The sequence below is a fragment of the Scylla paramamosain genome, chromosome 25, assembly GCF_035594125.1.
Source record: "Scylla paramamosain isolate STU-SP2022 chromosome 25, ASM3559412v1, whole genome shotgun sequence".
NCBI classification, from domain to species: Eukaryota; Metazoa; Arthropoda; class Malacostraca; order Decapoda; family Portunidae; genus Scylla; species Scylla paramamosain.
In genome coordinates, this window is record NC_087175.1 from 21,558,193 (window position 1) to 21,573,392 (window position 15,200).

The following is a 15,200-nucleotide window of genomic DNA, read 5'->3' on the forward strand; positions in this document are numbered from 1 at the left end:
GTAAAATTTCTTTTGTGAGATTATACTGAGAAAAATCTGAGAGAAAAATATTTGATATATGTATATATGTATATATATATATATATATATATATATATATATATATATATATATATATATATATATATATATATATATATCACTTGAAGTGTTACTGAATAAATTTAAAATTAGGTTTTCCAAGATCTGTTGATTTAAATTAATGGGGATGACATCTAATTCATCCCATTATTATTCGGCATACAGAGGATTTTTAAAAGCTTTGTTAGGGAAGGATTAAATGTGAAGAACATCTGAAATAATAAGTTTTTAGATTAATGTCTAGAATCACTGACTGTACTATTCAGTGATGGCACAATTGCAAAATCAAACCTTCATTAAGTAAGGAGCCTTGCAAATGTCTGTTTTATCATATATTTGATATGTGTGAAGGAGACTGTGTGAGGCCACAAAGAAGAGAAAGGTCTCAAAAAAAATGCAGCAGAAAGGAATGGTATGTGTGGCTCACCCTCAGCACACAGGCGCCTGGAGCACGCCCCAACACCATTACGACAAGAGCACCAGTTACAGTCCTGCCTCCAGCGGTCAGTGCTTGGGTCGCCCTGGCACTCTGGCTCATCTGACACCTGTGGCTTTCGTGGTTCCTGATGGGGAGTGGCTGCAAAAGACATTGAGGGCCTCAGAAAATTATAACAATGTATTGTAATGAGCCAGACGAATTTTAGATTTGAATGAGAACATTTCTTTCCCAAAGACACACAAAACTGAACTCAAAACATGAGTGGTCCACTAGCTGTGTATGTTTGTATGCTTGTATTCACATGTTTGTATTTTTGTTTATGTGAGAGAGAGAGAGAGAGAGAGAGAGAGAGAGAGAGAGAGAGAGAGAGAGAGAGAGAGAGAGAGAGAGAGAGAGAGAGAGAGAGAGAGAGAGAGAGAGAGAGAGAGAGAGAGAGAGAGAGAGAATGTATGAAGGCATCTCTGGAATCCATGTGGATAGTGGCTGTGGATCAGAAAGAACTGCTCCCCAACACTCACCACAGAGGCGCTTGGTGCAGGCACTCACACCATTAATGCAGCGGCAAATGTTGCAGTCATCAGTCTTCCAGAGAGATCCTTCATCACAGGTGCGTCCCTCGTGAACGTAACCTGGCAAATAGAGGAATATTAGCTTGAACTACTTAAGGCCAGTGAGGACATGGAAAACATCACTGCAAGTAATCTTAATGAAACAAAGTAGTAGGAGGGTGGAGGAGAGAAAGGAACAAGCCCTGAATCATCCAAGGTAGGGTTTTTTGGCAAAGTTTTGAGTGAAAAGTTCAGCTTTAGAAATATATGAGATGGCAGTGGTGCCATCAGGTTAAAATAGAGAAAGGAAAGATGAAGTGGTAAAGTTAATAGAGATGTTTTTGGTATGGTGCCAGAAGTCACCAGGAGAGTCAGATCTTGAAAGATTTTAACATTTTCTATTGATGAAGGCATTTTTGGGTAGCTGGAAAACAAACTTGGCATGATTCTGGGCAGAATATGAAGTGAATGAGAATCAGGTGATGGAAAGCTCAACTACCTTTTTTTGGGCCACCTCTTTATCATGTATAGCACAAGAACAGGCTGAGTTAAACAGTGAGAAGAGAATTTTTATAGATTTTTTTTTTTTGAAGGGGGTCTTATATTTAATATAGTGAGTTAACCAATACATTTTTTTTTTTTGTTATTCAAAATGTTCTTCATATATTTAAGAGATATCAAGTAATATGTTGTTAAAAATTTTGGTTGGTATGTAGAAAAATTTTGTGTCTGAGATTTGGCCAATTTTGGCATGCACTCTCCAAAAAGCTGCCCACCCCTGGTTTAGTGCAAGAGAAAAGAGTGAGGAATGTATACCTCCATGCCAGACTCTGTTCTGTGCTCAGCACATAGAAATGGGTCTCTGTCATAGAACCAGTAGTCATTCCAAGGAAAATCAGAATAACATCTCCTCAGGTCCCCCAATTAACAAAGGCAAAATGCTAGAGGCACCTCTGCTTTGGGGATCCTGAGGAGGGACTGGAGTGATAGAACAAGAAACAGCTATGATGCTGTGATCGGAGGAGCCTAGCAGAGAAGACAGGGTAACAGAATAAGCAGAAAGATTAGAGATTAGGAAAAGGTCAAGAATGTTGGGCGTATCTCCAAGATGGTCAGGAATATGAGTAGGGTGTTGCACTAATTGCTGTAGATCATGGAGGATAGCAAAGTTAAGGCCTAGTTCACCAGGATGGTCAGTGAAGGGAGAGGAAAGCTAAAGCTGGTGGTGAACATTGAAGTTTCCAAGAATGGAGATCTCTGCAAAAGGAAAGAGTCAGGAAGTGCTCCACCTTGGTAGTTAAGTAGTCAAAGAATTTCTTATAGATAGAGGAGTTAGGTGAGAGGTATACAGCACATATAAATCTAGTTTGAGAATGACTGCAATCGTAGCCAGATGATGAAAAATTTGGAAGATTCAGGCATGTGGGCACGAGAACAGTTTAAGTTATTGCGCACATAAATGCAACACCCAGCTTTGGAATGAAAATGAGGATTGAGAAAGTAGGAGGGAACAGAGAAAGGGCTGCTGTCAGTTGCTTCAGACACCTATGTTTTGGTGAGGAAGAGAAGATGAGATTTAGTCGAGGAGAGGTGGTGTTCCACAGATTGAAAATTAGATTTAAGGCCACAAATGTTGCAGAAGTTAATGAAGGAATTGAAGGGGGCGTCAAGACCCTTAAGGTTGATACCAGAAGAAGAGCAGTCTGACCTGGGGACATTTTTGGTCCCCTCCAAGGCTGAAGTATAAGACATCATAATGAAATTTTTAATTTTGAAGGCAGGGTGTACATGTATAAGATGCATGTAGAGTTGTGAGAAGGAAGAAAGTTGTCTTTAGAGGGCAGGCTGTGACTGCCCCCTTGTGTTGTGAGACACAAAGGGAAACATTTATTGAGGTCACAGCTAGGTCACTGGTAAGTTCACAGCACCTCCTGATCCAGTTGTTTAGACCTCACTAGGAGTAATTACTAGCAACAATTCATCTTCTTTGTGCTTGTACTGTTATGGGTCACCACAATTGATTAAACTCCTTCTTACTCTGCCTTCTGTCAATATATCCATACTTCTCTTCTGCTTTCTCAGTATGAGTCTCCTCCAGTTGTTTCAGTCCCTTGCATCTCCCTCTGTGACTCCAATCCTTTGCAGTTCTAATGCAACTCCATCCTGCAATCTCACTCTCTGTCTTCCCCTCAATCTTCTTCCCTCAACTAGTTTTCTCCAAGCTCTTTTAATTGGTTCCTGGTCATCTCTTCTTACTGCATAACCAAACCATCTCATTTTTTATATCTCTAATATTCTCATGATACATTCTGAATGCAAGTATATTTATATTCAATACAGTATCAGTAATGAGAATGGGATGGTTTTTTAGTTCAACCACACAAGCATTACAGGTATTTGGAGGTGTTATGATTTGTATTATCATTCATTTGTGTGCCTTATCTTGACAACTTTTAACAGTCTGTACTGGAGGTTATAGTGTTTTAGAAGTTTCTTGATTATGGATTCCAGTGATATTTTAACAGACTGCAGAGGAAATGACTGAGCTTCTCAAGAGTGTTTTCATGACTGCACTGATAATTTAAATTTAACCTTTTCACTGCAATATCAAACAATTAGCAGTGCCAGAAGCAATCCGAGAAATCTTTATAGGCATCTACAAGAAAGTTAATGATTTAAAAGAATACATTTTGCAATTTCTTCCCAATTCAAAGATCGGATGCGGCTGTAGCACGAGTAAAGATGTCTCAGAGTGACTGGTAATTAGGGAAAAGGTATACCAAGTGGCAGTCGAAGGGTTAATAAGGATTCTTCATCATCAATGGAGAAAGACACTTGTGAAAACCCAACTAATCATCTTTGTGGTATTTTACAAGTTCTCATGAAAAGATAAAACATTTAAGAATACAAGTGTGTGTTGTGTGTTGCAGACACTACTCAAAAAATATAAGAGCTGCCACTCACCAGGGATGCAAGCCATCAGAGTACAGAAGGAGCTCCTGCCATCATCTGAACACCCACACCAGTTACAATCCACCAGCCAGCGGGACCCGGGGACACACACTGCATCCTCTGCCAAGTTGGCGAAAGGACCAGCTATGGAAAAAAAATAAATAAATAAATAATAATAATAATAATAATAATAATAATAATAATAATAAAAATAAAAGTAAGAATAATAATAAACAGCTAATTATAATGATACTACTACTACTACTACTACTACTGCTATTACTACAGTACTACTTTTATTACTATTACTAGCAATACACCTCTACACTTCTACCAAGAAATTATATATAATAAGTGACATGCCCCTTTTGGAGGATCATGAAAACACGGGAACACTGATGTGAAGGTGTGATAAACTGACTATGAGAGAAGGTCACAGGTAATTAGACCCACCAAGGCTTGAGTGATAAGGTCAGCCTTGACTGTCCTGCCACCACATGAGTATTCCTTAAAGCAACACATCATTTCATATATCAAACACACACAACAAAAGAAATTGAGATAAAAAATACATCTGTGAAAACTGCAACATTTCATAAACTTAAAAAAACCCCAACTCAAAAACAGTTTGGGTGACTCAATAGTTTAGGTTATGTAAAATACATCAAATGAGACAATCTGACCACACCACAACTTAACTTAACCAACACCAGATAAGATAACCTGACCTAACCACATCCTACCCTAACTTAACCTGACTTAAACTAACCTAACCTCTACCCTGCCATCAGTCCCTTGCACTCAGTACACCCCTGTGGAATACACCTATACACCCTGGAATACTCACTCTGCACGCAGCCTCGCTTGGTACAGAACCCTCGGCCATTGGCACACCCACACCAGTTGCAGTCTTTCTTCCAGCGAGATGTTCCATGACACTCCAGGATGCCCTCTTCCTGTGCCTGGGCCTCATTCCCTGCAATCAAGGCCACACCATGACATAGTGTTGTTTACTACTGGATGCAAAGTTGTTGAGTGACTATGTATGTACAGCTGTCCTACTTCATGACACTGCAAAGCTTTGCCAGTGAATTTCTTCCATTTAACTAATATCTTAGTATAGTTGATGAGCTGATTTTTTTCATTTTTGTTCATAATTTTAATTGACAGCATTTTATTTATTTATTTTTTATTTCTTACTATTTAATTTTAAATCACTATTTTGTATAAGTCTACTTTAAGTCACTGCCGTACTTTTTGTATGATCAAAGCATTTAAATTTTTAATCTAATTTGAATCTGAATAGAAATTAATATGTGGACTAATAAACTACTTTGTAATAAAAGCTCTACAAAGACCAAGAAGAAATAAGGATGCGATAGTTGATACATTGTGCACAATATGACACTACAGCTCTGGGTAACTGAAGAAAATACAAATGAAATCACAAATCAATTGCTCATTCACACTGCAGTAGGTTTGGTTGCATGGCAGGAACACTCACAGTCATCACAGTTTATCTCAGTGCAGAGGCTCTTCCCACCCTGACAGACACACCAGTTGCACTCCACACGCCACCGGGAGCCGTCCTCGCACTCAGCATTCTCCACTTGCACTTCCACCACCTGCTGCTGCGGATCAACCTGACCTGGGGTGAAAGGTTGGAGGTTTACTGATGTAAAGGAGACACATGAGAAGATAAGGGATGGTGCAAGAAGCCAGTAAGCCTATATGTGTCAGTCCTAAATAAATTATACACACGCATGCTTATCTCCAACTCTCATTCCTATTCATAATTTCATGTAGTCTTTAAAATCTCCCTCTATTGACTGCAGTGACAACCCAATCAATATATTTCAGTCATCTATCACTCTATCTGTGAACCAATTTCTTTCTATCTCCTTCTCAGATCTGTTGCTCCCTGCTCTATCCTGATTACTTACCCTAATAATCTCATAAAAAATTCACCAATACTATTAACAATTTTAACCAATGCTAATACCACACAATACTGATATTACTACTGATGCCAGCATATATTAACTGTAGTAGATGTAGCTTATTACTAAAGAATGTACTATACATCTTATAATCTAAATAAAGTGATATAGTAGATAATTTCTTATCATCAATCATTTATTTTCTCAATTATAAAACATCCAGTTTCTTCTCAACAAAATATGAGTGATGTGTGACAAAGTAGATTCCTTTCAGGTATTGGTAGTATTGGCAAAAATACTGATACTCTACATATGGACCAATACTACAATACCATTGGTGGTAGCAATACATAAATACATCCTTAAATCTTAAGTCTTGTCTATGTCAACCTAAATAAGACCTAAAATTCTCTTGCTATTAAATATTCCCTTGAATCCACCCATATCTAGTAAATTGACTTTTTGCCAACAGAATGGAGTGGGATGGGCTGTAGTAGCACATCTGTTTGCACATCTGCCTTACTAGCAGAGTGAAAGGGGACTTCAGAGTGCCAGATAATTTTCTGAGGGTGTATATGAGATGGAAACTGAAGGTGAATGTTGGAAAGAGTAGAAAAAAATGGTGTTTGAGAGGAGGAAGAGATTGTGGGGTTTTAGGACACCTTATAGGGTGAGTGTGCCAGCTGGGGTGGATATGGCAGGAGAGATAATGAGGAGGTGAGTGAATTTAAATAAGTAAACAAGGTGAGATGCATGGAGGGACTGGAGAGAGCAATGTGAAAGGTAGGCAGGTCATAAGTTCACTTGCAAGTCACTGGAGGGAGAAATGTGTCAATGGATGTAAAGAGAAGCATAAGGAATAGTATTCTCTCACCAGCTTTGATGATCAGAGACCTGGGAGTGGAAAAGAGTGCAGCAATTGAGTGTGCTGGGGAAATAAGTTATCTAAGAGGTTTGTGTGGAGTGACAAGATGGGAGGGTGAGGGCAATAGCAGAGAATGTATGTGTATGAAAGATGTGGTATGAGTATCTGTGCTAGTGGTGTAAATTGTAGAGCGATAGAGTGGATGAAAAGGAACACACTGAGACGATATGACCACGTTGAAAGAATGAAGAGTGAAAAGTCTATTAAGAAAGTGTGTGTGAGCAAAGTTGAAGGTGCTAATAGGAGGGGAAGGCCACTTTGAAGATGGGATTAGGGTAAAGGAGTACATGTGGGGAAAGAGGTGTTTGTAGAGGCCAAGGGATTGAACAAGCAGGAAGGGAGAGTCTAAAAAGAATGAGGTGGAAACTGATCATCTGTGGTCACCCCCTTAGGATGCACCTGGACAGAGCAAGATGTCAAAGAGACATTGACAGATTGACCAAACTTTTCCCCTCACAAAAAAGTTCAAAGACAGTATGTTAAATGTTTGACTCCCAGTTGAGATGTGTCATAACTGATGGTGGTTGTTGGCACAGATGAGCTTAAAATACCATGTCTAGTGAAGGTTATGCACAGCATTGCAATGTGTGTTCAACTTATGTCTGACTCCCAGATAAGGGGAGTTAAAACTAATTATAATGTAGATGACGATTAGATATTATGTCTGGCAAAAGTTCCAAAGTACTGAAGTAAACATCTTGTTTCTGGCTTGACTGCTTATTATATATTTACTTATTTACAAAAAAAAAAAAAGGTATATACATTCTTATATACTGGAAGTACATGCTGCAAAAATAAAGGGATACATTTATCACAACGTTAACAGTGATAAAATTCATGCCAATAAAGTAGAATCATGGCAGGAAGCAGGAAGCATATATATAATTTCAAGTATTAAAAATCAACTGAAACTTTTAACTCTGCATGAAAGCTTGAGAGTTTAAGTGTCTTCTCTTTCTGCAGCATTATGAAAGCAATGGGAAATTGATGCAGGTATGAACTAAACAAACCTTTATTTTTTTCTTTATTATGTTTTACATTTATCTAGTATATAATTTCATTCTAATATTCTACTTTTTCTTCACTAACAAATTGTCTACTTATTTATCTCCTGCAGAGGTATTATGTTACCTCTTCGGCATTCAAGATGACACTGCCATCTGATTATCAGGGTGTCAACCATGTGATGGAGAATGCTTTGTGTGTGTGTGTGTGTGTGTGTGTGTGTGTGTGTGTGTGTGTGTGTGTGTGTGTGTGTGTGTGTGTGTGTGTGTGTGTGTGTGTGTGTGTGTGTGTGTGTGTGTGTGTGCACTACTGCAGTTACAGCGCAGCAGCAACCATGCAGTGAAAAATGCTCCATGTGAAGCGAGCCTTAGGCCACAAGTTAACCACCAAGGCACATGTGATTTTTAGGTTAGCCTTGACATTCCTCTCATCACAAAAATGAAGGTAAAGCAGATGAATGCTTCAAAGCCTTATGAAAGCCACAACATCCCTACGAGGTTCCTGCTGCCACTCACCACACTGCTTGGCGGTGCACACAGCTCGGCCGCCTGCACAGCGACACGTGTTGCAGTCGTTCTTCCAGGTGGGGCTGCCCTCACACTGCGGTTCTGGATCCTGCACACCTATCAAACAAAACACCACATTACCTTCAGTGGTCTTTGGCCAGTATTCTCTAACTCTGTGGTGGCTTATCCCAAAAACTTTTACTCTTCTCTACTGGATGTTATTAGTGTTTTCAGGAATGCTTTCACGATTCTAATGGTAGTTTAACAGGATCTAATGGAAGTTACTGGTGTTTGCTACTGTGCTTTTATAATTCTAGTGGTAGTACTTTAACAAGCTACAATGGAAGTTAATATAGTTTTCAAAAGTATTTTTATAAGGATTTACAATTCTTGTTCATATCACTTATTCTTCTAGTGTGTGTGTGTGTGTGTGTGTGTGTGTGTGTGTGTGTGTGTGTGTGTGTGTGTGTGTGTGTGTGTGTGTGTGTGTGTGGTAAGTAATAACACACACACACACACACACACACACACACACACACACACACACACACACACACACACACACACACACACACACACAAGAAGAATAAGTGATATGAACAAGAATTGTAAATCCTTATAAAAATACTTTTGAAAACTATATTAATTTCCACTTTAGCTTGTTAAAGTACTATCATTAGTTTTCCTCACAGAATTGTGAACAAATGGAATGAGCTCAGTGAAGACGCTGTGAATGCCAAAACTGTCCATGCTTTTAAGACCAAACTGGATAAATATAGAGACAGGATACTATAAGATTACTCCCCTCCCATAAACCACAAGGTAAATACACACACACACACACACACACACACACACACACACACACACACACACACACACACACACACACACACACACTTATGAGGATTAACATTCTTTGTGTGTGTGTGTGTGTGTGTGTGTGTGTGTGTGTGTGTGTGTGTGTGTGTGTGTGTGTGTGTGTGTGTGTGTGTGTGTGTGTGTGTGTGTGTGTGTGTGTGTGTGTGTGCAAACATTATCCATAAATTCAAAGAAAACATAAAAATTCAATATCAAAACATGGGACATTATAAGGTAAATTCAGTCCAGCAAAAAACACAAACAGGCAAATACTAATACATAGGTGAATACAATGAACATGCTAAACAAAAAAAATCTACAGAAAAAATTACATCAACAAACATATTGCATCTAGACATCCCATAGTTCTGGGGAAAATATAATAAAACAGTATTAGAAGATATAACATTATATAAGAACATAGGAAAATAAAGGAAGCTCCAAGAATTCATTAGACCTCCATGTGGCAGTCCCTATATTAAATACCCTACTTATTTCCACCTATCATCCTCACTAAAAAATTTGTCTAATCTTCTTTTAAACCTCCCTAATGACTCAGCACTAACAACTTATATGACCTAAGAGCACAAACAAAGAGTGAACACAAAGTGGCTAGATCCTTCACCACACAGCTTATCTTCCTTCATAAAATAATCTAACCTTTTAAAACTTCCTCATGACTTAGCACTAGCAATCTGAGTGTAAGAGCACAAACAGACAACAGAGAGAACACAAAGAGGCAAGTACCTTCAGCACACAGCCGTCGGGAACACCTTGCCTTCCCATCATTGCAGGAGCACCAGTTGCAGTCCTTCCTCCAGCGGTCAACCAGTGGCTGCCCTTCACACTCAGCGGCGTCAAGGCCATCAGGGAGTTCTGCAAGGGAGGGCAGTTGTATTAATGTGCTACAGTATTTGTCTTACATTTGAAGGAGACTGGGAAATGGTGAAAAAAAGTGGAGAGGTTAGAAAAGAAAAACACAAAAAAATGGGGAGATAATAAAAGAAAATAATAAAAATGCTGGAAGTGATGACAATTGATACACTGCTACAGTACTGTGATATAGTACTTTTACATTTGAAGAACTGGAAAAAAAACGGCTGCAAATGATGCTAATTAATCAATACAGTTTGCTACAGAACTTGCATCTTGCATCTGAAGGAGACTGGCAAAGGGTAAAAAAATAAATAAATAAATAAAGGGATGAGAAAATAAAGTCATACTGCTCTTCTAGACAGGGTGGAATCAAAAGCTTTTCGTCTCATCAACTCCTTTCCTCTAACTGACTGTCTTCAGCCTCTCTCTCACGGCCGCAATGTTGCATATCTAGCTGTCTTCTACCGCTATTTTCATGCTAACTGCTCTTCTGATCTTGCTAACTGCATGCCTCCCCTCCTTCCGCAGCCTCGCTGCACAAGACTTTCTTCTTTCTCTCACCCCTATTCTGTCCACCTTTCTAACGCAAGAGTTAACCAGTATTCTCAATCATTCATCCCTTTCTCTGGTAAACTCTGGAACTCCCTGCCTGCTTCTGTATTTCCACCTTCCTATGACTTGGATTCCTTCAAGAGGGAGGTTTCAAGACACTTATCCACCAATTTTTGACCACTGCTTTGACCCTTTTATGGGACTGGCATTTCAGTGGGCATTTTTTTTATTAGATTTTTGTTGCCCTTGGCCAGTATCCTTCCTACATAAAAAAAAAAAAAAAAAAAAAAAAAAAAAAAAAAAAAAAGGTACTTCACAAGTATAATCTTTCCTCATCTTGCCAAATTTGAATTTCTCTGCACCTGCTTATCCCTTCTTTTGACAGGTTTGTTGCTGTGGCTCTTTAATGCTCAGTTTCCTTGCTTATATAAGTCTTTCACTTCCACACTTTCTAATTGAACACCATGATCATGTCTGCTCTTTCCTGACCTTCCTGCTTAGGTAATTATAACTTGTCCATTTCCCCCTTGTTACATCTCTTGTGCCTCTTTAATACTGAGATAATATATACCTACTCTAAAATCCCCACTCATCTCTTTAGGCTACAGCTGCTCACACTGTATGCTGAATAGGAAATTTGAGCCAAATAGATATCTCATATTACTTCCTAAAATGTCCCAGAATTAAGCAAGTCCTTGACTGGAAATGTTGGTACAGCATTTATAACATTTCTCCATGAAGGGGTAAGGACTTTGAACCTCTTAATACTTGCAAAATCACTTTAGGTTAGTTGATCAAAAGTTACAATTTCTTTTATTTATTTATTTATTTATTTTCATTTTTTTTTTTTTATGTAAGAGGGGCATCAACGGGACCGCCGACATGCCGGATACTTCAATAGAAGTGAAATTATGTCCACAATCACCACCCTACACTCACACATCTTACCATAACAAAGATCAGCTGATCTGATCAGCTGCTTAAGTGTAAGCACAACACGCTTCCTCTTTTCTACAACTTTAGGCATGATGAAGGCGTCAGGGGATAAACAGTGCACACGCGGGACTAAGTCAGAGAGAGAGAGAGAGACAGGTGTGTGTATGTGCGCACACCCCCTAAACACCTCCAGACACACTCCAACACCCCCTAAACACCTCCAGACACACTCCAACACCCCCTAAACACACCAAATACACTGAAAGCACTGTCACGGAAGACAAATACTACAAAGACAGACAGGGCAGCAGGAAAAATTAACCTAAATATTGTTTTCTTGGCATTTTCCTGTTTTATCACCTCCTCCATTCCTTCTCCCTTCCTCTTCCTCCTCTATTTATCTTATTTTCTTACTCATTCTACTCTTATCTACACGTCTGAGTTTAGAAACACGTGGAAACACCAGGAAAACACTGCAAAGTACGATAAATATTACCGAGGAGACAGCGGAGCCGATCAAGGTCCCGAGTCCATGATGGCGGCCGTGACGTCACGGCTAATTTACGTACCGTAACGGATTTCATTTTGAAATTGATCCCTCGAAAAAATGAAGCTAGGCTGGAATGCCTTATATATTCTGACTTGACAAATACTTTAACTAATATCCACAATATTATAACAGCTCCAGCTTCAGTAGTATTTAAAAAATATCCAAATGAAATATGGAAAAAAGGTTGAAATATTCGGCACCATTTAAATCATTGAAAAGTCCACAACATATGAATTTTCAGGAACGTAAAAAATTTTAAAAAATCTGAACTATCATCTTACACCATCAAAAGTTACCTGGAACAAGAAGTAAACAAATAAAACCGAAATTGTGTAAAAAACAAGTGTTGGAACCTAAACACGATTAAAAGCCACTGAAAAGTCCACCCATTCTGACTCAACAACAAGATAAAACACTTTAAAATATACGAACTATTTTTTCAAGCAATGAAAAGTTAGTTACAAGCTGATATAGAGAGACAATAACACAAAAAGTGTTGTAATCACAACTTTTAACAGGACCATAAACCACTTTTAAAGTCCACTTATTTCTCTCAGCAGGAACGAAAAAACACTTTAAAAAACATAAACGATTTTTAGAAACACAAAAGACGTAATTAGAGCGTGAAATAAAAAAACAAGTTTGTCAAAATACTGTCAAAAAAACACCCCACTTTTTCGTAAAGCAACACAAAATTGAAAACAACTCAACACAAGCAACGAAAACACTTCTAAAGCAAATAATTATTTTTATAAACCATAAAAACATGCTATACGAGCAGAATAAAGAAGTTAAGAAAATTACCAAAAAAATACTGGAACCAACAGGTTGGCACAGTTTCAACAGGTAGCCAGCTATCATGGCGGTCCTTGCCAGTGGAGAGAACGGTCGCTATTTTGCCTGTTATTCTTCCATCGTAACTAAATGAGGCAATGGCGGATATATCTAGCTAGCGGATACGAAAGCCTAGTCATGTGGCTCCACTTTGCGACGTGTTAAGCTTCCAATAAATAAGAGATGGAGCAGTTAAAGCTCATAATAAGGACGCCCTACCTCTATCTGTTTGTTTACATAGATCTCCCTTCAATATTTAGCTAAATTTTCAGACTCAGATACGAGGAAACCCTAAATAAATAATAAATAACCTCAAAAACACCCAAATAACGAATAAACTGACAGGAAGTCCGCAGGAGGAGTGTGTTATGGTGAGGGCGGTAAGGCTGACAGGAGGAGGCCGCCAACACTGTACTCACCTTAAGTAGCTGTGTCTCTCTGGTGCTGCTTGATGGAGGAAGAAGCTGCCGGGAATATGCAAACACTGATCGCTATTAGGAGAGTGTGTGGCAAGACTGGCCAGTGCTGACTAAAACAATGTAACACCAATCCCTCCTTCCCCAGCGCCCCTGCCAAAACAATGTAATCACACCACCACCACCGCCAGGAATATGCACTGATCACTATTAGGAGAGTGTGTGACAAGACTGGCCAGTGCCGACCAAAGCAATGTAACACAAATCCCTGCTTCCCCAGCGTCACCACCACCACCACCAACGCCCCATGTCCTCACAGCACTATTCCTTAGCCCGCGAGAGTGCATTGGGCCGCGGTGGCGCGAAGCAGTGCTCTGGTGGCGAGGGGACAAGGTATGCCTCGCGCGGGAATTTTAATCGATTTTATGAGTACACATTGATTTTTTATTGATTTTAAGGCTCGGGGAAAAATGTGCCGGATACTCGAATGCCGCATGAGAGGGATTTTACTGTACAAAAGAAAAGGCCCAATGAATGTGCCAGTCCATAAAGAGCAGTGCCAAAAGGAATAGGATTACCCCAAATTATGGAAGTATCTTGAAACCTCCCTCTTGAAACAGTTGTAGTCATAAGTAAGGGAAATACAGAAGTAGGCAGGGAGTTCCAGAGGTTACCAAATTGTGCAGTTCATCCATTACCAGTCCAAGGATTGATCTAATCCTCTCCAGGGAATGCAACCTTCATTCTCCTTGCGTCTGACTGTGACTAAGTGCTGTCATCGTCACAGATCGAGACATGCCACTCCCACTTGTATTCAGCGTTCTGTCTCAGTCTTGCGTCCTTTGATCTCCTTAGATTTATATCACTTGCCGTGTTTTGAAAGATTCAGCATTTCAGATGGTTTGTTACACTTCATGATTGATAAAATATCATCCTTTGCTTCACACACTGTGTGTGTGTGTGTGTGTGTGTGTGTGTGTGTGTGTGTGTGTGTGTGTGTTTGAATAATTTACAACACACACACACACACACACACACACACACACACACATACATATGAGTCATATAATAGCATCCTTCCTACTCACTTCCTCCACCACCCTCTACCTGCCTCCTGTCTTTCCCTGCTCCCAAAGGTGATTTCCTCCCTTTCTCCCATCCCCTCCCTTCCTTGTTAATCCCTTTAAATAGAAGCATATGTACGACTTTATTTTCCTCTTAAATCTCTAACTTCGGCTTCTGTCTCAATAAAATGTTGTGGTGCAAGTTTTAAGTATAATGAAATGCACCGCAATGCGATAACTGACAACACGGGAACACAGACTAACATTGGAACAGTCTGCATTGCTATTATGAGTATCCATGTTCTTAGAAGATACTTCGAAGAAAAAAAAATAAACAAATAAATAAACAAATAAATAAGGTATGAATGAAAGAATGGGGTAAAACGATCCAAGTTCCCTCGTGATGCTGTACTGAAGGATTGATTAGTGGTGTCATCTTTTGACTAAGAACTTTTGATGTCTTTTTTTTTTTTTTAGCTAGTTTGTCATGATAGCGTTCACATTTGACGGCTGTGTTGTTATGCTTTTGATTTCTCTACAGTGAAGGAAGTTGTTCATAAAGTTCTATAAGCTCCAAACCTCAGTGCAGTGTAGTTGGAGCTTTTTAGGGGCACTGTGTTATCCACCGCCTGCCATAGCTGCCGCTGACCTATACTGACTATACTGAGCATGTTTGGGCACACTGTACAATAGGTTCGTCAAGCACACTGAACGA

The 15,200-nt window shown here is 39.3% G+C and overlaps 1 protein-coding gene across 2 annotated transcripts in view; it reads right to left on the bottom strand.

The window, feature by feature from the left end:
• The window catches only part of LOC135113354 (kielin/chordin-like protein), a 50,855-nt gene that overhangs the window by 27,648 nt on the left and 8,007 nt on the right, over window positions 1-15,200 (bottom strand). For both annotated transcript variants that reach the window (XM_064028609.1, XM_064028607.1), the window contains exons 2-8: window positions 10,005-10,133; window positions 8,406-8,513; window positions 5,525-5,668; window positions 4,868-4,996; window positions 4,033-4,164; window positions 1,039-1,149; window positions 509-658 (exon numbers count right to left, since the gene is read on the bottom strand). In XM_064028609.1, the coding sequence (XP_063884679.1) occupies window positions 509-658; window positions 1,039-1,149; window positions 4,033-4,164; window positions 4,868-4,996; window positions 5,525-5,668; window positions 8,406-8,513; window positions 10,005-10,133 (903 nt within the window). The remainder of the gene's footprint in view (window positions 1-508; window positions 659-1,038; window positions 1,150-4,032; window positions 4,165-4,867; window positions 4,997-5,524; window positions 5,669-8,405; window positions 8,514-10,004; window positions 10,134-15,200) is intronic.